Consider the following 24,615-nt stretch of genomic DNA (forward strand, 5'->3'; position numbering starts at 1 on the left):
CTTGACTTACAGAGCAAATAAAACTGCCTCTCCTTTTAAGAGATCTGTTTCTTTTGAGGAAGACATTCCTTTACAATGCCTCATAAATATTCCATGACCAGAACCAAGATGGAGGTGTAGGTAGACACACTGCGCCTCCTCGCACAACCAAAAGAAGGACAACAACAATTTAAAAACAAAAAACAACCAGAATTGACAGAAAATTGAACTGCACGGAAGTCTGACAACCAAGGAGATAAAGAAGCAACATTCATCCAGACTGGTAGGAGGGGAGGAGATGGGCAGCCAGGCTGACAGGACTGGAGGCAACGCAGCTGGATCCAGAGATGTGGCGGATTGTGGGACGAACGGGGCGGGCAGTGCGACAGCTAGCAGACCCCACGGCCCCACAGATAAACCGGGAGGACCCTCGGGGGAGCGAAGCAGACAGCGCAACCCAGGGCTCCAGTGTGGGGAAATAAAGCCTCAAACTTCAGATTGAAAACACCCATGGGGGTTGAGGTTGCAGCAGGAGAAACTCCCAGCCTCACAGGAGAGTTTTTTGGAGAGACTCACAGGGGCCTAGAGCATGCACAAGCCCACCCACTCGGGAATCAGCACTAGAGGGGCCCAGTTTGATTGTGGGTAGCAGAGGGAGTGACTGAAATCCGGCAGAGAGTGGAACAAGTGCCATTGCTCTCTCTCGGCCCCTCCCCCATGTAGAGCATCACATCCCAGCGACCAGCATTACCCCACCCTGGTGAACACCTAAGGCTCTGTCCCTATATGTATATACGTAACAGGCGTGCCAAGACCAAAAAAAAAAAAAAAAAAAGGCCCAAATGACAAAACACTTCAAAGCTCCAGAAATAATTCAACTAAGCAGCGAACAGATAGCCAACCTATCAGATGCACAGTTCAAAACACTGGTAATTAGGATGCTCACAGAATTGGTTGAATTTGGTCGCAAATTAGATGAAAAAATGAAGGCTATGCCAAGAGAAACAAAGGAAAATGTACAGGGAACCAATAGTAATGCGAATGAAACTGGGACCCAAATCAACGGTGTGGACCAGAAGGAAGACAGAAACATCCAACCAGAAAAGAATGAAGCAACAAGAATTCGGAAAAATGAGGAGAGGCTTAGGAACCTCCAGGACATCTTGAAACGTTCCAACATCCGAATTATAGAGGTGCCAGAAGGAGAAGAAGAAGAACAAAAAATTGAAAACTTATTTGAACAAATAATGAAGGAGAACTTCCCTCATCTGGCAAAGGAAATAGACTTCCGGGAAGTCCAGGAAGCTCAGAGAGTCCCAAAGAAGCTGGACCCAAGGAGGAATACACCAAGGCACATCATCATTACATTACCCAAGATGAAACAGAAGGAGAGAATCTTAAAAGCAGCAAGAGAAAAGGAGACAGTTACCTACAAAGGAGTTCCCATAAGACTGTCAGCTGATTTCTCCAAAGAGACCTTACAGGCAAGAAGGGGCTGGAAAGAAGGATTCCAAGTCATGAAAGGCAAGGAGCTACATCCAAGATTACTATATCCAGCAAAGCTTTCATTTAGAATGAAAGGGCAGATAAAGTGCTTCCCAGATAAAGTATAGTTAAAGGAGTTCATCATCACCAAGCCCTTATTATATGAAATGTTAAAGGGATTTATCTAAGAAAAAGAAGATAAAAAATAGGAAGTAAAAATGACAGCAAACTCACAGTTATTAACAACCACACCTAAAACAAAAACAAAAGCGAACTAAGCAAACAACTAGAACAAGAATGAATCACAGAAATGGAGATCATATGGAGGGTTATCAGCAGGGGAGTGGGAGGAGGAGAGAGGAGGGAAAGGTACAGAGAATAAGTAGCACAAATGGTAGGTAGAAAATAGACAGGGGGAGGGTAAGAATAGTATAGGAAATGTAGAAGCCAAAGAACTTATATGTATGACCCATGGACATGAACTATAGGGGGGAACATGGGAGGGAGGGGGTGGGCAGGATGGAGTGGAGTGAAGGGGGGGAAATGGGACAACTGTAATAGCATAATCAATAAATATATTTAAAAAAATATTCCATGACCAAAGGGCACTGTTTCCTTTTTGTAAAGGACAAATTTATCTCTTTCTGAAGCAAGGCCCACAAAGGCTTCATTGTCTTCTCTTCCCCCACATAATCTTCTTCCCTTTTACTTTAGGTTTAGTTTCCCTTCAACTTATATTCTTATACTTCTTCTTTGTCTTTTTTAATAACGATACCCTCCAATCCATCTAGAGATTCTGCACTTTCTGAAAAGCTAGAATACAGTAAAATATTTTTAGCTACAAATAAAGACATACACATTGTGTATACACAGACCTGCAGTCTCTTCTGATATAAAAACTACTGCATTCCCAAAACATCACCAGAACAATCTCCTCAATTTCCATTCTAGGTAAGACTATCCTATCTGTGTCTCCCCCCCTGGTAAGTACTGGGTTAATTTCTACAGAAACTACCTGTTTCTCCAGAGTTCTAGTGAAGGTAAAAGGGACATCCAGATAGAATACAAACTATGACGTAGGGGTGAACAAAAATGTAAAATTTAGAGGGAGTCACGCAACTTTCTTGAGAAGAATGAGAAAAACTTGGTTGAGTGTTGGCCAGGTGACAGGCGGTGAGGAGAGTGCAGACAGGCTGGGAATGAGCAAGCTGTGTGGAACACTGGCTAGGGATTATAATGTGCCTTCACATGCTGGCAGGACTGTGGGTCCTAGAGTCTAAGGCTGCTTAAAGGGCCAGGATGGAGAATCCTGCCCTGGACTCCAGAAAGTGAGAATTCACTGGCTGCATAGTGAAATATCCTTTTAAAGTTGACCATATTTGAAGACTATACTTTCAGGGATCATTTCTGTAGTTCGTTAAAGTTGACCACATTTGATCACTTCTGTAACTAAAATCTCCATTGTCTGTGTGCAGCTTTGGGAGACTTGAAATAAGTGGAAGTGAAACTGAGGGTTCCTAGGACTTTGATTAAATGCAGCTTTGAATCCTGGCTCTAGAAATCATCTTTCCAACCCTCAGAGACCCAACCTCATCGCTTGCCCTCCACCCCAATCAGCAACCCCTGAGGCAACAGAAGGCAGTAGCCTGGACCTGATTAATGATCACGTGGTTTGGACCTCTGGGAGGCTAAAGATAACATCTTTTTTTTTAAAATTGATTTCAAGAGAGAGAAGATCGATTTGTTGTTCCATTGATTTATCCATTCATTGGTTGATTTCTGTATGTGCCCTGACCAGGGATCAAACCCGAAACCTTGGTGGAATGGGACGATGATCCAACCAACTAGTTACCTGGCAAGGCCAAAGGTAGTATCTTGACCTAAGTTATGGTTCTGTTCCTAAGCCCTAAGGTAGAATGATCCCCTGGTTACTTTCCCGTAAGACAGGACAGAGGGATGCCAGAAAAGACCTCAGAGCTGTCCTCAAGGCTGAAGAAATGATCCATTTCCCTTACCCCACCTCTGACCAATTTGCTCTCAGCATGACCTCAAATTCCTAACCTACTATATCTTGTGATTTTGTCCTATATAATCTGTAACCCTACATGCCATCGTGAAGTTCAGGCTTTTGAGCATTAGCTTCCCGTTCTTCTGGACGGCACCATTCATAATAAAATACCGACTGTTTCTCCACTGCAATTCTCTAGTGTTAGGCTCTGCTAGTGCCGGTTAAACAAACTCTTTCTGTTCTGTAACAGGACTTTAGTTCTGCTGTCTGTTCACTCTCCTACACAGATAACGATAAAGGCTAAAAATAATTTTACTACACTCTGCTAATTTCCCTAGTCTTAAACAAAACTTATTCCTCTCTGGTTCCATCTTCTAGGCCAGAATGCGCCCGGCACATCTTCCTCCACCGTGTGTGAGCTTCGATGTTGCCTTAGTCGCACAGCTGCAGCAGCAAGCTGTCTAGAAATAGTCTGTGTTGGTATTCAAGCTGAACAAGCCTGGTCTCTATTTATGACACTCCCTTTTGACTCTTACTCTTTGATTCCAATCAATGTACTGAAAATAAAATTCAGACCTTGAATTTAAAAAAAAGGCTTCAAATTAAAAAACAAGCAGATTAGATAGGAACAAGGCCTTTAATACATTACCTTTTTTCCATGCTAAGTTCAAAGAGGGGAAAAAGAGTTTAATGTTCCTTCCTCTGATACCTCTCTTCCTACCTATCTTAGTATTTTTAAATACTGATGAAAAACACAAATTGAACACCTCCTTATTCTCATAGACATCTCATAGACTGCTACCAACAATGGAGCAATATTAGATACTATTATCAAAAGATGAATGTTCCACAAACCAAAGGAAACATATTTGTGGTTTTAGCCTCTATGGGCTTTTTCTCTAACTGCTGACACAGACTGTATTTTGCCCCTAAAAACAAGGAGGCACAAAACTAAAAAAGAGAACCTTCCATGTGACAGTGTAAAGATGCAGATGCGCCGCATGTAGCAATGACTGAAAGTGGAATCTGGCTGGTACAACGGCTAGTCTGGGAGCACTTTAGATGGACTGAAATGTACACTTTCGACTTTGACATGGTATCCCAGAACAGTCATTAGTCCTAGATATGGGAGAAACCGGCAGTTCCCTTCATCACAGTTTCTGCTGATTTGAGGTTTAAGCTATTTTGATGCAGGCCAATTAACTAGCTCCATTCCAGAGAAATTCATTAGATAGCCCCTGGCTGAATATTCTTCCTTCTAAGTTGACTTTGCAATATGTACTTTACTGAATGCCCACTAAAGCTTAAATTTTCATAATTTGTTAAGTAATACTGAAACAATTTGAAAAAAGAGAACAGCTGTGGCTGGCGTGGCTCAGTTGGTTGGAGTGTTGTTCCATAACCAAAAGGTTGTGGGTTCGATTCTGAGTTGGGTGCATGCCTGGGTTGCAGGTTCAATCCCCAGTCTAGGTGCGTACCATCCATAGTCTGGGTGTGTTCAGGAGGCAACAGATTGGTGTTTCTCTCTCACACTGGTGTTTCTCCCTCTCCCTCTCTCTCTAAAAGCAATGAAAAAAATGTCCTTGGGTGAGGATAAAAAAAAATTACCATATGATTTCACTCATATGTGGAATCTAATGAACAAACTGAACTAATAAGCAAAATAAAGACAGACTCACAGATAGACAGCAGGATGACAGCTCTGAGGGGGAATTTGGGGGGAAGGAGGGATTGAGCAAAAAAGAATAAAAGAGGAAGAACTCATGGAGACAGACAGCAGTTGGTGATTTAAAGGGGGAGGGGAGTGGGCATAGGTGAAAGAGGGTATAAGATGAATAAATGGTAATGGAAAATACAATAGAAATGATAATAAAAAAGGGAAAAAAGTGGTAACATTATCTGGTGTTCTTGGCATCTCATCAGAACTGTTGGACGGTCACTTCTTCCTAATTGCACGCAGTTGGAATGAATGGATATTCTTTTCTGTGAAGCCATTTCCCTAGCTAAATATTTGTGACCTGCTTTGGGGGGGGACTTACTCAAGGGCATATGGCATTTTGCACACTTGCTTGGATTCACTTTATTTAGGCCCATGATCTCTTCACTTCAAATTATCAAATGTTTGATAATCTACAAGTTATTCTTATATATCCAATTGAGGAAAAACTTAGACTACCTGAAATTAGAGAATCTTAGAGCTGATTAGTACCTTGGAGGTCACCTAATCAAATTCCCTGGCTTTATGGAGGGAGAAATTGAGAATCAGAGATTGGACAGACTTGCCTAAGGTCATACAGCTAAGTAGTAAGAGAGCAGAATTTCAAACTCAGCACTCCTAACTTTTTAGTCCAGTGCCCTTTTCATTATAACATAGTGCATACCTTCTCTGTGTGAGTGTGTATGTTTTGAAGAGGGTGAGGGGAGAAAGAAAAAGAAATTATAACTGTAAAAAGATACCATTTTACTATTTATTACCTGTGGCCAAACTTATGGTGTCAGTTAAACATATCCCCACCCTTCTCCTTTGATTCCCTAGACAGGGCACCTGTGAAACACACCTGTTGTACTTTTTTAGATTTCATCATACCCACTGCAGAAACTCTTCCAACCCTACCCACAACCTGTTATTACAGCCCTACAAAAGCAGCACAGAATTTAGTCATCTGGCCAAAGCCTGTTCACTCACCACTCAGGGGTGGAAGCAGGCACTTTATACAAGTGGGTTGAAAAGAAATCTAGGTCTCTGAAGGCAGGCATGGAAGTTGGCAGCATAGGTAAACACAGCTCGCCTCCTCACACAACCACATCAAAATTACAACTAAAATATAGAACACCCATCATTCAGAACCCTCAGAAATCAAGTTGAATGGAATTCTGACAACTATGGTAAGAAACCACATCCGTCCAGACTGGTAGGAGGGGTAGAGAAGCAGAATGGGCCGGTCCCACATCCACGTGTGGTGGATAAAAATTTGTGAGAGAGATCTCGGGAGCAAAGAGTCCCTGTCCTATACCAGGGACCCCAGCCCAGGGTTCCAATGCCAGGAAGATAAGTCCCTATAACTTGTGACTGCAAAAACCAGTGGGAACTGAGTCAGCAGAAGAAACTTCTGGAGTCCCAAGCAGTTCCCCTTAAAGAACCCACACATGGACGTACTCATATTCACTCTCTCTGAGCTCCAGCACAGGGGTAGCAGCTTGAAAGGCACCAGTGGCATATGGGGAGGAACTGAAGTGTCTGGTATCAAGGCAAGACTCGGGGGACAGTTTTCTCTCAGACAAAAGGTGGGCAGAGGCCATTGTCCCTTTCTGAGACCTCCCCCACAGAGCTACAGAGCTAAAGAGCTGGCAGGCCAGTGCCATATCTGGGAATTCATCAACCTGGCTGACACTGTCTGCCCTGCCCCAGAGACCAGAGACTCTGTCCCACCCAACTTCAGGGGCCACCCAAGCTGTTAACAGAGACTTTTGCACATGAATGGCTGGTCTTGGCTCCTGTTTCACAACTTCCTAAATCCTCTCAAACAAGCAACAGCTGACCTCAGCGAGCCCCCAGCCCCTCTTCCTAAGTAGCCCCAGGCCCTGGCACTAGCAGCAGCCAGCCTAGCTTCACAGATTGCTTTGCCTGGGAATCTCCAAGCCCAGCACGAGTAGCAGCCATCTCAGACTGCTTTATAGCTCAGGCAGGGTGGTAATGGGGAAAATACAGGTCGGGGCTGACCTTGGCCTGCGCCACCAGGGAAATCCCATAGCCTGCACACTCAGTGGACAACTACAGACGACGTCAGAGCACCACCACCCTGCCCCTGTATAGGTGACCCTCCACAGAGGGTGGAGGTTGATGGTCATTGGTCACAGCCAGTCCTTGCAGCTAACTAATTGGGTAAATCTCTCCCACTAACCTGTCGACAGCAACTAAGGTTCAACTGCAAGAGGGTATACTCAGCCCACATGAGGGCACACCTTGGGTACCCAGATAGGGGAGGCTGTTCCACTGGTACCTACAGGACACCTACTACATTAGGCCATACTACCAAGACAGGGAGTCATAGCAGCTCTACTTACTACACAGAAACCAACACAAGGAGGCTGCCAAATTGAGGAGACAAAGAAACATAGCCTAAATGAAAGAACAGATCAAAACTCCAGAAAAAGAACTAAACAAAATGGAGACAAGCAATCTATCAGAAGCAGAATTTAAAACACTGGTTATAAGGATGCTCAAAGAACTTAGGACCTTAACTGCATAAAGAAGATCCAGTCAGAAAGGAGGGATACACTAATTGCAATAAATAACAATTTACAGGGAAACAACAGTAGAGTGGATGAAGCTGAGAATCAAATCAATGATTTGGAACATAAGGAAGCACAAAACAACCAATCAGAACAGCAAGAAGAAAAAAGAATTAAAAAAAAAAAAAAAGGATGCAACACCAAGCTGCCTGTAGGACAACTTCAAGTGATCCAACATTTGTGTCACAGGGATGCCAGAAGGAGAAGAAAGCGAGCAAGAAATTGGCAATCTATTTGAAAAAATAATGAAAGAAAATGTCCCTAATTTGGTGAAGGAAATACACATGCAAGTCCAAGAAACACAGAGAGTCCCAAACAAGATGGATGCAAAGAGGCCCACTCCAAGACACATCATAATGAAAATGACAAAGGTTAAAGATACAGAGAGAATCTTAAATGCAGCAAGAGAAACACAGTCAGTTACCTACAAGGGTGTCCCCATAAGACTGTTAGCTGATTTCTAAAAGAAACTTAGCAAGCTAGAAGGGACTGGCAAGAAATATTCAAAGTCATGAAAAGCAGGAACCTACAGCCAAGATTGCTCTACCCAATAAAGCTCTCATTTAGAACTGAAGGGCAAATAAAGTGCTTTCCTGACAAGAACAAACTGAAGGAATTCATTATCACCAAACCATTATTATGTGAAATATTAAAGGGACTTATTTAAGAAAAAGATCAAAACTATGAACAATAAAATGGCAATAAATATGTATCTATCATCAACTGAATCTAAAAAACAAACTAAACAAACAGAATAACAGAGACAGAATCATGGATACAGAGAGTGTTTTGATGGTTACCAGATGGGAGAAGGATGCTGGGGAATGGGTGAGGGGAGTAAGAAGTACAAGTAGGTAGATACAGAATAGCCATGGGGATGTAAAGTACAGTATAGGAAATGGAGCAGCCAAAGAACTTATATATATGACCCATGGACATGAACAATGGTGTGGGGATGGCCTGAGGGAGTGGGGGGTGGTAGGGATAAAGGGGGAAAAACTGGGACAACTGTAATAGCATAATCAATAAAAATTATTAAAATAAAAGAAATCTAGGTAGCTAATCAATGTTATAATCTATGTTTAATGTATAGTTTAAATAAATTATATTTTAATAATTAAGCTCTGAGTACTGCATAAATTATAAAGTATACTAAAGTCCCATTATAATCTCTTCAGGTTTCAAGCTGTGAGATATCACTAGAGAGACTCGTCATAAATAAGTTACCCTTCTAAGGTCCTTCTAAGAAATGTTTGTGACCACAGTCTATGAGAGAAATGCCTTTAAGGAATCTTATGTAAGAGCATGTTATGATGTGGCAACACACACACAAGTATTTTAACATTCTTGTGCTTTATCACAGTAAAGACTTTATCAAAATCTAGGAGGAAAGGAGAAAGGGCTTCATATTTATTTATTGTGTTACCTACACACCCAAAAACTGTGATCTGTATTTTTCATATATTACCTAATTTAATCCTCGCAACTCCAGAAAGTATTATCATCTTATTTCTACAGATTGGGAAACTAAGTCTCAAAGAAATTAGATGGTTTATTTAAGGTCACATAGTTTATAACACACAAACCTGGGACTTGAACCCAAGGGTGTCTAACACTTTAAAACCATTGGACTTTCCTTTATGCCATGTTGCTATCACTCAAAAAATTTAGAGTAAAAGCGTTCTCTAGCTTCCCAGAAATTTCCTTAGCAAACCAAGTCACTCACTCACTACTTGTCCATTCTGTGTGTAAAACTGCTGGGCTCTATTCACCCATCCATCCCATCACCACCTATCCATCACCAAACAGATACGAGGTGCCTGCTATGTACCAGGCATTATGCTAGGCACCAGGGACACACTGGTAAGTGAAAAAGATGTCCTCAAGTTGTTTGGCATAGAGGAAAGAGTCAGTAATTATTGTCATACAAATAAACATAAAATTAAATCTGTGCGTGGTACCACTGTGGTGTCTAATAGGAGTGTTGGACTCAGTTTGGAAGGTCGAGGAAGGTTTCTCTGGGGAAATGATGACTGCGTAGAGATCTGGAGAATAAGTGAAATTACTTTAGTGAAGAAGATTTCTGTAGATTGAGGGAACACTATATACAAAGATGCCGTGGTGAGAGAATGCACTGCATGTCTGAAGACTTGGAAGAAGGGCCGTGTGGATGTAGCAGAGAGAGCAAAGGGAAGCACCACAGTACTTGAGGAAGAAAGACAGGAACAGCCAGGCTGTACTGGGCTAGCAGGGCACGTAAAAGAGTTTGACTTTTATCCTAAGAGCAGAGGGAGGCCACTGAATGGTTTTAAGAAGGGAGATAACAGGATCAGATTTACATTTTCTAAAAGCTCATGCTGAAATGGGGGAAACTAACCCAGGGGAGGAAAAAACAGATACAGAAAGATCAGTCAGGAGGCTACTGAAGTAGTTCAGGCAAGAGATGATGCTGTCTTAGTCTAAAAAGGTAGAGTGGAAATGAAGAGAAGTAGAGAGCTTTGCGATACATTTAGGAGTATAAAAATGACAGAACTTAAAGTAACTTGAATAGGGAAAGCGAGAGAGATATTTCAAAAATTAGTTACTGGCTCGTACAATGAGATGGACAGAGAATACTGAAAGATCAAATTTGGTGGAGGACGGGAGAAGAGGCGCAATCCTGGGGTTGGTTTTGGATATTAAGGTTCGGGTGCTTCTGAGACATGTAAATGGCAACATGAGTCCAGAGCTCAGAGGAGAAGTCTGGATTACAGATGTAAATTTCTGAGTTATCTGAAAAGAAACAGTAAACTGTGGGTAGAGATGAAATCACCTGTGGAGAGAAAAGAACTCAGATGGGGTCTTGAGATATCTCAACATCTAATGACGAGCAGAAGAGGAAAAACCTACACAGGAGACTAAGAAAGAATAACCCACTGAGAAAGGAGGAAAACTGGGAGTATGTGATGTCATAGAAGCCAAGGTAGAAGAAAGTTTTAAGAATAAGAAAGTCAAGAATAGTGCTGAATGCTGAGAGGTGAAGTAAGCCTGTTGGATTTAATGACATAACAATTATTACGGATTCTAGAAAGCGCTGCTAGAAAGTGGCGTGATGGGTGGAAGTCACATTCAAGAAAAGGAGCAATGAGCTATAGAGGCCGTGATGGTTATTAAAACTCATTTGCCAAACTGTAAAAGGTAAGAATTTCATTTGAGAAAGCAAAACTCACACAGAAACTGCAAAAAACAGACATAAATCTACCAGTTTTACTAACTCTTTAAATGCTACAGAAATGTAGAAAAGGGAGGCTCACAGTGACTGGGTAACTCAGGATACGTCTTTACAGAGAAGGAAAGCCTTAAGCAGGTTAAGAAGTACAAAACTGAATCAAGAAAGTGCTCAATCTAGGAAAACTACATGAGAAGACTACATGGTGTGTGTGGATGGGTAGTGGGGAGATGGGAGGAGGTGGGAGTGGGATGTGGTGGAGTGATAAAAAAGCCAAGAGATTCATACTGTTTTGTGATGTAAGCTTAATATTGAATTATTTAGGACTGAATAATCTATGCCCTAGTCTCTCTTATTTTTTGCTGCCAACCTGTTGGCCAATTCACTTCTCAAAATCAATTATACCAGAGGCTTATTAGGGAAAGAAAAAAATAGGAAATCATAAATCAACTGTGTGGCCCATTTGATTTGGATAATGCTGCATGAAAGGTGGGAACAGTAAAATCAATAGCTAAAATGTAACTTGGTATTTGTGATTTTGAGGCAGTGAGATAGAGTGGGAAAGAACATGGGCTTCAGCCCTGACGGATGTGGCTCAGTCGGTTGGGCGTCATCCTGCAAAGTGAAAGGTTGCCAGTTTGATTCCTGGTTAGGGCGCATGCCTGGGTTTCGGGCCCAGTCCCAGTAGGGGTGCATTCAAAGAGGCAATCGATCAATGTATCTCTCACACATTGATGTTTCTTTCCTTCTCTTTCTCCCTCCCTTCCCCCTCTCAGATGAACAAACAAACAAACAAACCAACAAACCATAGACTTCAGAGCCAGAGGCAGTCAGGTTTGAATACTAACTCTGTCATTACCTTTGTAGCCGTGGGAAACGCAACTGATGTCTTTGCATCTCTAACACGGGAGAAAGACTAAGTTTTTTGGCAAGGTGTTTCAGGACTTAGAGATGAGAGGGTAATGCTTGCCTCACAGGAATCTACTAATTGGTGGCTACTATTGTCTTAGTAATACTGCAAGAGAAAACAGGAAATACATGCAAAGAGATAACCTTGTATACCCTAAGATGGGGATGTTTTATTTACTAGTGGGCCCTGGTCCACATTTTTCTGCTGGCATTTATATAAAGACAAGTGAAAAGAACCAAATAGCAAAGTTTAGTTTTGGAACCACTTTTGAACTAAACGTATTTGTATCATAGGCTTTTATAATTAATGATATTAAGTATATAACTATTCAGTACATATTTAAGGAGTCAGATATATTATTATTTCATATACTGATAATTTTGTAATGGAGTAAAGAAGAAACAAAAAAAGTAAACCAGAAAAATTAAAAAAAGGAACTAAAGTTAGGGATGAAAAAAAGAACACAAGATAAAAAAGGCTAAAGAGAGCAGGGAGAGAGAGACAAAAAGAGACAAAGAAAGAGAGAGAGGGGAGACACAGAAGGGACAGAAGGGAGCCGGCAGCAGAATCTGCCCAATGCTTGGATCCCCTGGGGTGCCCTCCCCTCACTGTTTTTATTTGATAGCCTCTGGCTCTGGCCAGCTAGCTCTTCCTTTGCCCCTGCCCAGCACACTTCCCCTACCACCCCCTCTGAAGTCTCCCATCCAGTACTTAACCGGACAACACACCTGGTTTTGCTATACAGTGCTCTAGCCTACTTCCTCTCGGTTATAAAATGCAAAACAAAACAAAACAAAACAAAACAAAACATACCTACATTTGTATCTGCTAAACTAAGGACACCTCTGTCTTAGAAATGAGGAAAATCTAGAGATGCCTTTGAGAAAATTTATCATTTTAAGAGATGTAAAGTGATGAATTTAATTTAAGAAAGTATGCCAAAGGATAAAATTAAGTCAAGGGAAAAACCCAGACTCCGAGATAACTAACCCCGATTTATTTAGTGTCTTTCCTTACTGTGTGCTGAGGCCCATCTTCATTATCCCTCATGTAGAAAGGCTTGAGTGCTAATGGATAATTAATGACAAAGACCGGTATGTTGCCACAGTGCTTCACCAGGTACTTTTCATGTTCAGTATGCAGATCAACACCCCACTGCAAGGAGAGGGGAAGAAAGAGATTACCAAAGGAGAAGACACAGCTGACATATACAATGCCGGACCTGAAAATAACCTGTATCAGTTCCCTCCCTGAGGATCAGTGATGTGTGGAGCTGTCTGCTGAGGGTACACAGATAGCTAAACTAGACAGAGGTATGTGTTAGCAAGAACATCCAAAGGCCTGAAAAGATGAAAGCCAAAACTAGTAGATAAACACTAAGTTCTCTGCCGCCCATCTCAGGGAGCAGCATTTAGCAGATAAATAGCATCTTCAGGAAAACAAAGTGTACTTTCCACAGTGTATAAAAACTGACCTCAGACTCATAGTTTTTATTAATATTGCCTAGAGCTTCTTCTACAGTTTCTGTTTCTAAGTCTCAGGAAATTAAATGATGAAAGATAATATTTCTAATATTGAGTGCATCTTTGGCTAGATGGCTTCTCTCAGTGAATTTTTTAAATAAGAGTCAACTGATATATCAGATGCTCTTTGATGAATATTTAATAACACTGTTCATCTATTTATTCAGCAAATACTAATGTGCCTATTAAATCTTAGGTACCATGGTAGGTATTAGATACAGTGGTAAGAAAAATAGAATCCTTGACTTCCTAAAGCTTCCAGAGTAGGAGACAAACATCAAATACAAAATTATACAAAGAAATTAATTGATTACAAATATAACAAGCACAGGGCACTATTATAACTTCCAGGAGGATCTGACTTACTTGGGGGTGGGACTGATGTAAGAAATAGTCTGAAGACAAAGGTACTGCATTCTAAACATTAGCGTGCTGCTCCCACTTGTCTGGCAGCATCTTAATTACAGGGAGAAAGGCCCAGCACAGGGACGAGGAGACTTGCCTCCAACACCATGTGCATGTTCGCTGATGGACCGTGTGGCCTCTCTGGACCTCTATCTTTGCCAATAAAATAAGGGAGTTCTTAAAATAAAAACCCAAATAATTCAGTGTTTTCCAAAGTGGATTACAAATTAGAAGACTATAAGGTTCAACAGAATTAGAAACCTGTTTAGTGTGTTGTTTAAACTCCCTTCATCACTTCACCTCTTTCAGACTATACTTTGGGAAACACTGAGCAAGGTGACTTCTATACTAACAGTCTATGCTTACCATTCTTTTTAAGGATTTTCATCTTGCTAAACTTGGGAAACTTTTTTTTGGGGGGGGGGAACTTCTTTATAACCCTTTAGTTGCTGCTATTTTAAGCGATGTAATTCTACTTCAAAATTATATTTCATTTTAAATATTTCAACAAGGTTGAGCAAACATTGAAAAAAGCCAATGTACAGATAAGCAAATCCTGCTAGTGACAGAAACAAGATTATTTTAAATGGTAGGATAAGGATAAGGAAAACATATTTATACACACACACACACACACATACACACACATAAACACTACCTCTGGGGTGAAGGTGAAGTTCTCGGACGCCTGCTTTAAGATCTCCACTGCTTCAGTATAAGAAATGCTGGAGAGAAATGGTAAAAGCAGAGAAAGGTCAATACAATGGGCTATGTGCTTGGCATTTTTCTAGGCACTGGAGATACAGTAAATAAAAACAAAGATCCTGCCTTTATAGAGATGTTCATGTGTGTGTGTGTATGTGTATGTGTGAGAGAGAGTGATGGGGCATGGGTGGGAGTGGGGAGAAAGATAAACAAATAAACAGAAATATGTAATACATGATGCCAGGGAGCTATTGGTGTTATGAAGAAAAATAAAGCAAGGTGAGAAAACAGAGGATGACTGAGGGTGCTATTTTAGAAAAGATGGTCAACAAAGGCCTCACCAAGTTGGCAATATCTGAACAGTAACCTGCATGTAGGAAATGAGCCATATAAATATCTGCGGGCCAGTATTCCAGGCAAAAGGAACAGTGGGTACAAAGGCCTGAAAGGATGCCTGGGTCTGCTCATTCAAGGGACAAAAAGGTCAATGTGACCACAGTATACTGAACAAGGGAAGAATGCCAGGAAATGAGCTAGGAAAGGTAGTCGCAGGTCAGATCCTATGAACTCCTTCAGGCCATGTAAGTCCTTTTTAATACACTCTAAGTACTGTTTAGAACAGTTCAGGAAAACTGTCATTGGCTACCTCAGTAAGAAACCCTCATGCCTAAAGCAAGCCAAGCCAAAAATTTATACAGACTATTTGAATAAATAATATATACACATCATTTTTAAAAAGTCAAGACGTATAAAAGAGTACACATCTTCTTTCCATTCGGTCCCATAGCTACTTAGTCAGTTCCTCTCCTTACACACTCGCTGTCAGTGGTGTTTTGCGTACCCTTCCAGAGGGTTTTTTATGTCTATAAGCAAACATTAATATACAATCTCCCTTTCTTAAAATAGATGGTAGCCATAGCGTATACCATACATTTTTTAAAATCTCTATTTACTCAGAAATATAACTTGCAGATCTTTCCATATCAGTATATGAAAAGCTTCATTTTCTGAAGTATTACATGTATCCTAATTAGTTTTAACCAGTCATCTACTGATGGGTATTTCAGCCGTTCCCAATCTTTTGTGATTATAAATCATTACTACACATACCTATTTTATACTCTTATAAATGATTCTTACGTACTAATTTTGCAAATAAAAAATGAAATTGTTAGATCTTTGGCAGTATCTTTCAAAATATATAAAACTGCAAATGCCAATACCCTTTTACAGGGCTATATCAATTTATGTCCATCAATGATACACGAAAATGCCAGTTTCCCTAAGTCCTCTGCAACTGTACTTTGGATGATTAAAAACAAAAATCCACAAAATTCCTAAAGAACTTTAAGCTCAAAATACAACTTACCCAACATAAACTTATTCTCTGAAAAAAATGAAGTTCATACTATAATAACTAATTGGAAAGAGCTGTATCTTATAGTACAAATAAAGTCCCCAAAGCTATGTTTTGAGTAATAAGTTTTTTCTAACATGAAATTTCTACTCAAATTAAAAATCTAGTATTGAATAACAGGTAATTTCTGAAGTAAGAATGGTTTGGTGTTGGTAGTAGTAATAATTTTTAAACCACCATTTTACAGAAGGGAAGCTGAAGCTCAGAGAGGATCAGTAACTTGCCAAAAATGGCTCGTCTAAGTGCGCAGTAAACCCAGCTGTGCCGACTCCAGAGTCGAGGATTTCAACGGAGATAATGCCTAACCCACTTGGAGTTTCCTGTGTTCAATGACAATAAAAGATCTGGGTTTTTCCTCTCACTGTACCACCACTTACTAGCTATGTAAATCACTTCAGTTTAATGGAAGCATTTTATAATTTTTTTGTAATGTGCTGTAACACATTAAAAAAAAATTAAGTATTGTCACTTGTAAAAAAGGAGGTTGGATTATATTAGCTAACGTCCTTTCTGCTTAGACATTCCATTGTTCTAATCCATCATCACTTGATATGATCTATTCATTACACAGAGAAATATAGAGCAATCAAAAAGGATTTTGTGTCATTGATATGTTACTGTTACATTATTAAGAAAAATGACTCCTGTGTCCAAATGTCTTTTGTTATTCTGATATTCTGTCCTCCCTCCACACCTTAAATTGAGACAGAGCTTTCAAGTTCAAACTACAGGTCTGATACTGGATATTCCTAATGGCCTTCAACAACTCTTTCTACTAATTTTTGTTGATAGAGAATATTTCTTCTCCTTCCCAGAAACTATTTCCAAAGTGCTTTGAGGAAAGAATTTTAGAAGACATTGTGAAATAGCATGATACAGTATCAAAATACCTTCATGTTTCAAATTTTTAATTGTTGAATGAAGAAAACTATTACGAAGCTGTTGGGGAAAAACTGCTATGCTAAAGGGATCATTATTAGCATTCTTTGCCTCACATTCACACAGACAAAGAGCAAGTAAAAAGGTAAGGACTCTATATTTTAAAAGCCTTCATACTACAGCAGGGGTGTCCAACCTTTTGGCATCTCTGGGCCACACTAGAAGAAGAAGAGTTGTCTTGGGCCACACATTAAATACACTGTGACACATAATCACACGTACACACAAAATCTCATAATGTTTTAAGTAAATTTACAATTTTGTGTTGGGCTGCATTCACAGCCATCCTGGGCTGCATGCAGCCCGTGGGCCGCAGGTTGGACACCCCCAAAAGGAAATGGAAAGTAACTGAATTTTACTTCTGCTCGATAAAAGCTAATTTCAGTTACTACATAAATCTTTTAAGTAACATATATTTACATGAAACAACTAAAACAAGTAGTGAAGAATACACTGAAATCTATTGAAAAGACTATAGTCACGTGTTTTATGTGTGTGTGTATTTCAGGAAGTATTTCAATTCCGATTCATCAAGCCTAGGTCTACTGTCATGTCCTCTCATGGCTGTTAAAATCTCTGGTTTCAAAGACTGGCCAACCCCCCTCCATCTCCACCACCTTGAGAATCCTCAGCATCATGTCATTTTTGTATATCCCTCTGGTGGTCAGGTCCCTATTCATTTCTAGCTCCTGGAACTTCTCTAGGGAACTCAGGTATTTAAAAAAATAAAATAATTTTATAATATTTTAACTAGAATTTTCAGATGGTTTGTAGCAGAAGTGTTTCCAAGTTGTCTAATCTGCCACACTGCTCCAGCGGTAGGCTTTCACCAACATAAGACAGACAAATGATCCTTTTACAGAAAAGAAAACTGAAGTTCAGAAAGGTTAAAGATTTACTATTAATCAGGTTCACAGTTGTAACTAAATAGTTATTCATGCAAACACTGGGCTATTTATATTTTCCCCTAGATTTTAAACTCCATTGCAGGACTGATCCATGCCTATTTTCACTACTGAATCCTCAATGACTGGCACAGTGCCTGATGCAGAGTAGGCAGTCAATAAATACCTGTTGAAAAATATTAATTCATTCATTAATGGCTAAAAAGTGGCAGAGGCAGGATCAGAATCCACTATACTCAGGATCTACAGTAAATAGTGATAGGAGTTAACAGGGAACCTCAGGGAGAGTACCTGTCTAAAGGGGAACACCCTCAACCCTCTGGTCACTCAATTGTCATTTATTAATTCACTCAGTTATTCAACAGGTATTTACTGAGTTCTTAAGCACCAAGGGTGAAATAGTAAACAATATAAACAAGCTCCTGACCACACAGAGGTGACAGGCACCAAACAGTAACCACACACATAAATTTAAAACTCAACTATGATTTGTGCTGTGTGGAATGGATGATGGTAATAGCACAGCCCATGAGGTCATTTCCCCAACTTTAGTGTTTTACAGACTCCTGGCACAACAGTTAAGTGATACATAAGCATCTTAAAGGTAGTGGGGGAGCTACAATTACTCTAGCATTAATTTTAATGCCCTTTCAAATATAGGAAGGATAGTGGCCGAAAGCTGAGCTTTGAAATTGGACGAATATGAGTTTCAACCTCCATTTCATCTTTTGTTTGCCTCATCTCTTTGAGTTGACTCTTCATCTATAGAATGGCAATAATAACTACTCACAGACTAGTGAGGATAAAATGAACCACTAATGTATGCAAAGTTTATCAATGGCCCACAGTAAATATTCAATAAATGGTGGCTATGTGTTTTTCCCCATCTAAGGTCTAATTTCTTAGGTAGGAGTTACATTACTTACCTTAAGATGTTCTCCCTGGTTTTATGTCACCAGCACAGATTTCTTCAGATGCCCAAATTACTTTCCTTATCTACTTAATTACTACTTTTATCAATTTGCTTATGTCCAGACCTCTCCTATGAACTCCAGATCTGGGCACCCAAACTGCCTCCCAAGCCTCTATAACTAGATGTCTAAAAAGCTTCTGAAGCTTAAAATGATACCTGATGACAACGATCCTGATACCATCCCCTCTCTTCCCCACCCCCCTGCTACTCTTACGGATTTCCCAACCTCAGTTAATGGCAATTCCATTTTTACAGCCATGTAAGACAAAAGCTTTGAAGTCATCCATGACTCTTTCTCTTTCTCACTCTCACTCTCAGCAAATCCTGTTTGCTCTATCTTTAAAGTATATCCAGAATAGAACAACTCCCTACCTCCATTGTAACTATCCTGGTCTGTGATGGTTAATTTTCTGTACCAATTTGGCTGGGCTATGGTACCCAGATATTCAATCAAACATTATTCAGGATGTTTCTGTAAGGGTGTTTTTTGGAGATGAGATGAAAATTTAAATCTGTGGACTCTGAGTAAAGCATACTGCCCTCCACAATGTGGGTGGGCTGCATCTAATCAGTTGGAGGTCCTAATAGAACAAATATTGGCCTCCTCTCCACAAGAAGGAATTCTGCCAGCAGACTGCCTTTGGACTCCAACTGCCACACTTTCCTGGGTCTCCAGCCTGCTGGACTACTCCGTCAGATTTGGAACTTGTCAAGCCTCCACAACTGAGTGAGCTAATTCCTTAGATAAATCTTTTTATATATACACCTTGATGGTCTTGTTTCTCTGCAGAACCCTGACTAATACATGGTCCATCCATGTTGTCTCAAATGGCAAGATCCATTTCTTTTTCATGGCTGTGTAGTATTCCAGTGTGTTATCAATCTAGTTGGTTTTCTGTTCTTACACATGTTCTGCTACAGCTTCTCAAAAAGCAGCAAGAGTGATCCTGTTAAGTCCAATTCAGATCTTGTCAGCCCTCTGCAGGGAACCCTTCAATGGTTTCCTCACCTGATCCAAGTACAAACCTAAACTCCTCATGGTGACTTACAAGGCTGCAAGTGATTTTCCCATTCCCACCTCCTCTCTTACTTTACCCTCTACTATCCTCTTCCTGTATTCACTCTTCACTCTTACTTGAACACATCAGGAATGCCCCAACCTCAGGGCCTTCGTACTTGCTATTCCCTCTGCCTGGAATGGTCTTTTCCCAGTATCTACACAGCTAGTTCTTTTACTTTTTTTAGGTCCTTACTCAAAAATCATCTCGGTGAGATCTTCCCTGCTACAATTTCTAAAATTTCTACCTCCTCATTCTTTTTTTTGTCTTCTCTTATGTACTTTCTCTTGTCTGGGTTTTCTTCCCCTTAATATTTATTCTCACAGACTACATGTTTTACTTCTTTTCTTTCTTCGCTATTACTACCTCCACCAGAAATGTAAGCTCAATGAAGGCAGGGATTTTATCTGCTTGGTCACTGCTTTAACACAGTTTTTAGGGCCCTGGCTCTTAAGTGAGGAGCTTGTGGATCGGCAGGTTCTAGGTGATTTGAGCTCCACAAAGGATGATCCAGGTTGTTTGCAACAACAGTCTGGGGAAGAGGGTCCACATGAAGTGCCACACCGATGACACCATCAGTGATCTTAGGAAGCTGACTGCAGCCCAGATTGGCTCACACTGGAATGAGATGGTGCTAAAGAAGTGGTACGCAATTTTTAAGGACCACGTTTCTCTGGGAACTATGAAATCCACCATGGGATGAACCTGGGACTTTATTATCAAGAGAGCAGAATTCCTTCCCCTTGTCCTGCCCTCCCCTCCCCTCTTCTCCCACCCTCACCCATCACACTGGTATGGACGCTTGTTTTTAAAAAGTCATGTTAATAAAAACTTGGAAACAGAAAAAAAGAGACAGTTTTTCCCTAGAACAATGTCTGGCTCATCGTAAATATTCAACATAAATTTAAGTGAAAGAAAAAACCTCAAAGCTTTCACTTATACTTCATTGTCTTTCGATTCTTTATCTGGGGTCTGCTGACTCTTTCCTCCTTTTCTGATTCCACCTCTGCTGTCTTGCTATTTATTCATTCAGGCTCCACAACTCATCCCTTTTAACTTGTAACCTGAGGGTCTAGGCTGACACCTGAAATTCTCAACTCCATCAATCTGCCAAGTTTTTCCTTTCTATCCTCAAGGGCAGGTTGAAATCTTTATTAGAACAAAAACTTCCTAAACCTAAAAATTACAACTGAAGAGTGACATCAACTTACTTTCAGACACAATTTTCTACTCTACAGGTATCAAACTTACTTTCTATACACAATGTGAATACACTGGATACTAAGTCTAATGTGCCGGTCTGCTTACATGATTGGTACAATAAACAACCGGTCCAGTACCAAGCACTACTTGGATAGAGTTATACTGGAGATGAAGCAATAATACATTTAAGTGGCAAAAAAGTTTGGATTATCACATTTTAGCAAGTGAAGGTAAAGAAGAAAAAGAAAGACGACGGAGAAAAACTGAGAGGTAGACATTACGTGCATGTATTTTAAGTTTGTTTTTTAATAAGTCACATCTTGATTACTAAAGTATTAGTTTGAATTGCATTAATACAGTTAATAATTACTATGTTCATTTATCTAGTTATAATTTATTCATTTATTTATTCATGAAGCTTTGCTTATCGACTATGAACTAGACATAAAACTATAAAAATAATTAAAACATGGGTCTACTTTGAATCTAGGGAGTGTGATAAGCAGATACATAAACAAAAAAAATTTAATACAGTATGATAAATATGGTTATAAAGTATGAAGTTCAGAAAAAGTATAATAGCTACTTACGTTAAAAAGTTGTTTTTTAGCATATGTTCTAATCTGTCCTTGTAAGAAAAGAGAAAAAATACAACTTATTATTAAATGTAATTATTTGATTATATTTAATTAACATTATTTAAAGAGTGGCTGTATTGGGCTTTATCCACAAAACTAATTACCTTTTGGCCAGGAGCTATGAATCTGTGACAGAGCTCAACATCTTCAGGACAATTTGAGAGGACCGTCACTGTTGCAGACTTGAAGAGCCCCTCCATCACCTATGAGAAGTGACACAGAATTGACTGACAAGGAGCTACTTTATAAGGAAAATCTGTTCAGGGTATTGTAAGGATTGCTTTCCAGGTTTTAGCAACTATAAATCCATTAGGCCTCTTAATCCTGAATGAACTACAACAGGTTCAGTTTTTCAGACTGATTAGAAGAGGAACTGCAACTTCTCAGAGTGGGTAAAAAGAGAAAGAAAAATGTTTAAATCCTTTGTTAACATTTGCAATACTAGTATTGAAGTGGGATGAAAAATCACCAGCTAAGATTGATTGGGGCCTTTCTAAATTTCAGTATACTCACTTGCAGAATCACAACAGCAGCAGTACCTAGCTTGCAGGATTGTTGTGAGAGTTAAATGAAATAACCCACGTAGAAGACTTAGCTCAGTACCTGGCTCACAGAAGCACACAACACACGACTCGTGAAGAGTGAGACACTTTCAAAAGTGTTCATTCAGGCATTGGTAAATGGAACTAAACTTTAAAATTAGAGAGACAATGAGGTATATCTATATCTAACTATATACATTTTTGCTTTACTAAAGCATAAAGTAAAAATAACATATCAGCTTACAGGGTGGGCAAAAGTAGGTTTACAGTTGTAAGTGAAACACAGAATTCTTGCACTATCATTTATTAATTAGTGTATTATTTTCCATATGAACAACTGTAAAACTACTTCTGCTCACCCCATATAAGAATTCATTCTACTAGAAGTGTCCATAGAAATCTCATTGGGAAAAACTTGTTTATAAAAGAAAAAAGTGATTGAAATGGAAAATTTCTAAAATATTTTTAACCAAAACTAAAATTTTTGGTTTGAAGCCAATAACATGGTATTAGGCCCTCCAAATGTTGTACTTGGAAAGACACGCAGAATTCTTAGGCACAGGAGCCGCAGGGGCAGGTGTCTTCCTTGCCTCTCTGGCATCGAGGCGAACCCCACGAAAGCTGCAAACGCAGTGGGCACCAGCATTGACTGCAGTGATTTAATGTGACTGGCTATAAGAAAGTACTTAATTACCAAGTGACAACCAGATATAGTTTTATGTATTTTTATATTTATACATATTTTACATTTTTATATTTGGACCTATATGTAGTATTCAGAAGTAAAAAATAACTGGATGAAAGAACAAAAGGAAGCTGAAGATTATTTACCTTGAGGCTGTATCACCTTCAATCTAGCAGTGAGATAAAGAAATCACTAAGTAACTGAATGATTTATGAAGAGCCACACCTCCAGTCACTAAAAAGAAAGATGCATTCTGGGAGAAAAAAGGAACAGAGGGGTTGGACGGTACACCTGAACTGCTGAGGGACACAATACACCCATCTGTAAGGTGAAGACTTTGACCACTGGAGCCGTTAAATCGGTGTCTTTCATAAGCAGCAGACTCCCATTTGAAGACGGAAATCATTGGCTTCTCTAACCTTGACTTTCAGACTATGCTCTATAAACATATCTGAAGGAAAAATGAACTTAACTGAAGGATAGCATACCCCTCAGATGTTTTTAAAAGTATATTACTCAATGACATTGAAATAGTAATATTTAATTGCTATACCTCATGAGGGAAAATTCCTTTGTTACAATATTCTAATTTAATATTTAAGAGACTGATCTTCATCAAGATAATAATTTCCACAGAATGTAACTTATAAAGGGAGAAAATTTAAAAGAAGCAGGAGACTACTTTTGGGTGGAGCATAATTTTTTCATTTATTTTTAGGAGAAAAACTTATATTTTAATTAATTAAATCATTCACCAGTATATGCCCTGAGTCCACTTAGCGGAGTATCAAGTACATAAGATTTATTTCATTACAGAATATATAATTATAGAGCAAAGATTATAACATTTAATAAATTCTGACATAATTGATGTATTTTTTTTGTAACCTTTCCCCCTGGAATCTATGTTGGGGCACTGGAGACAGGGTCAAGGCAGAACGAACAGGGAGATAAAAAGTGTGGTTCCATTCCTTACGATATTCTCATTGCCCCAGTGAAAGAATAATACAGAATTGGGTTATGGGCTCAAACTGAAAGCAGCTTAAGGAATTTTATTGATTCCATGTGAGGCTCAGATCTGAATCCCTACGATCTAGCAAAGGGTTACCGAACAGTGTTACAATTGACATTTTTGGTCAGAGAATTCTTTGTTGGGGAGAGCAGGCTGTGCATTGCAGGATGTGCAACAGCATCCTTAGACTTTACCCACTAGATGCCGTTAGCAACGGCTCTTCCCCACTCCCTAGCAGGGGCAACCAAAAGTGGCCCCTGGGGGGACACTGAGATATAGCAATAGTAGGAGATGTTAAAGGGGTGTGGAAGTGGATGCTATGGTGTGTGGCCAGAAACCCCGTCAGGACCAAGAGCTTTCTCTGCTGGGCATTTTCACTGCAGATGGTTCACGGTCGACTCCCTCTTCAGGAAGAGACCAGGCCAAGAGTGCTGTCTTACCCATGGTTATGCCTCTTCCCAAGGCTAGCCGATGAACAAAGACTGGTTGATGGGGGAAGCACAAATGCCCACCCCTATGCCTTCATATGGGACAGCTTTGAAGGACCCTTTCAGCTCCAAAGTTCCTCACAGAATTGGCTAAGGTCTCTGTTCGTAAATGCATCACAGTTCACCTTTTCCCTCTGCCCAGTGCTGCTTTCTTCCTTTCCCTACAGGTGTTGTTCTCTAGAGCAATTCCCAATAATTCCCTGTATGCTCATCTCCGCTTTAGAGTTTGTTTACTAGGA

General features: G+C 39.9%; 1 protein-coding gene and 1 pseudogene across 3 annotated transcripts in view; one reads left to right on the plus strand and one right to left on the minus strand.

The window, feature by feature from the left end:
* Nucleotides 1–24,615, minus strand: part of NARS2 (asparaginyl-tRNA synthetase 2, mitochondrial) — a 117,087-nt gene that overhangs the window by 10,109 nt on the left and 82,363 nt on the right. For 2 of the 3 annotated variants that reach the window (XM_024572541.3, XM_053924104.2), the window contains exons 8-11: nt 21,754–21,852; nt 21,602–21,639; nt 14,470–14,536; nt 12,901–13,038 (exon numbers count right to left, since the gene is read on the minus strand). In XM_024572541.3, coding sequence (XP_024428309.2) covers nt 12,901–13,038; nt 14,470–14,536; nt 21,602–21,639; nt 21,754–21,852 — 342 coding nt within the window. The remainder of the gene's footprint in view (nt 1–12,900; nt 13,039–14,469; nt 14,537–21,601; nt 21,640–21,753; nt 21,853–24,615) is intronic. The other variant, XM_071221469.1, reaches the window with a different exon arrangement.
* LOC112315870 (ubiquitin-like protein 5 pseudogene) lies at nt 19,622–21,166 on the plus strand (annotated as a pseudogene).

The sequence above is a fragment of the Desmodus rotundus genome, chromosome 5, assembly GCF_022682495.2.
Source record: "Desmodus rotundus isolate HL8 chromosome 5, HLdesRot8A.1, whole genome shotgun sequence".
Lineage (NCBI taxonomy): Eukaryota > Metazoa > Chordata > Mammalia > Chiroptera > Phyllostomidae > Desmodus > Desmodus rotundus.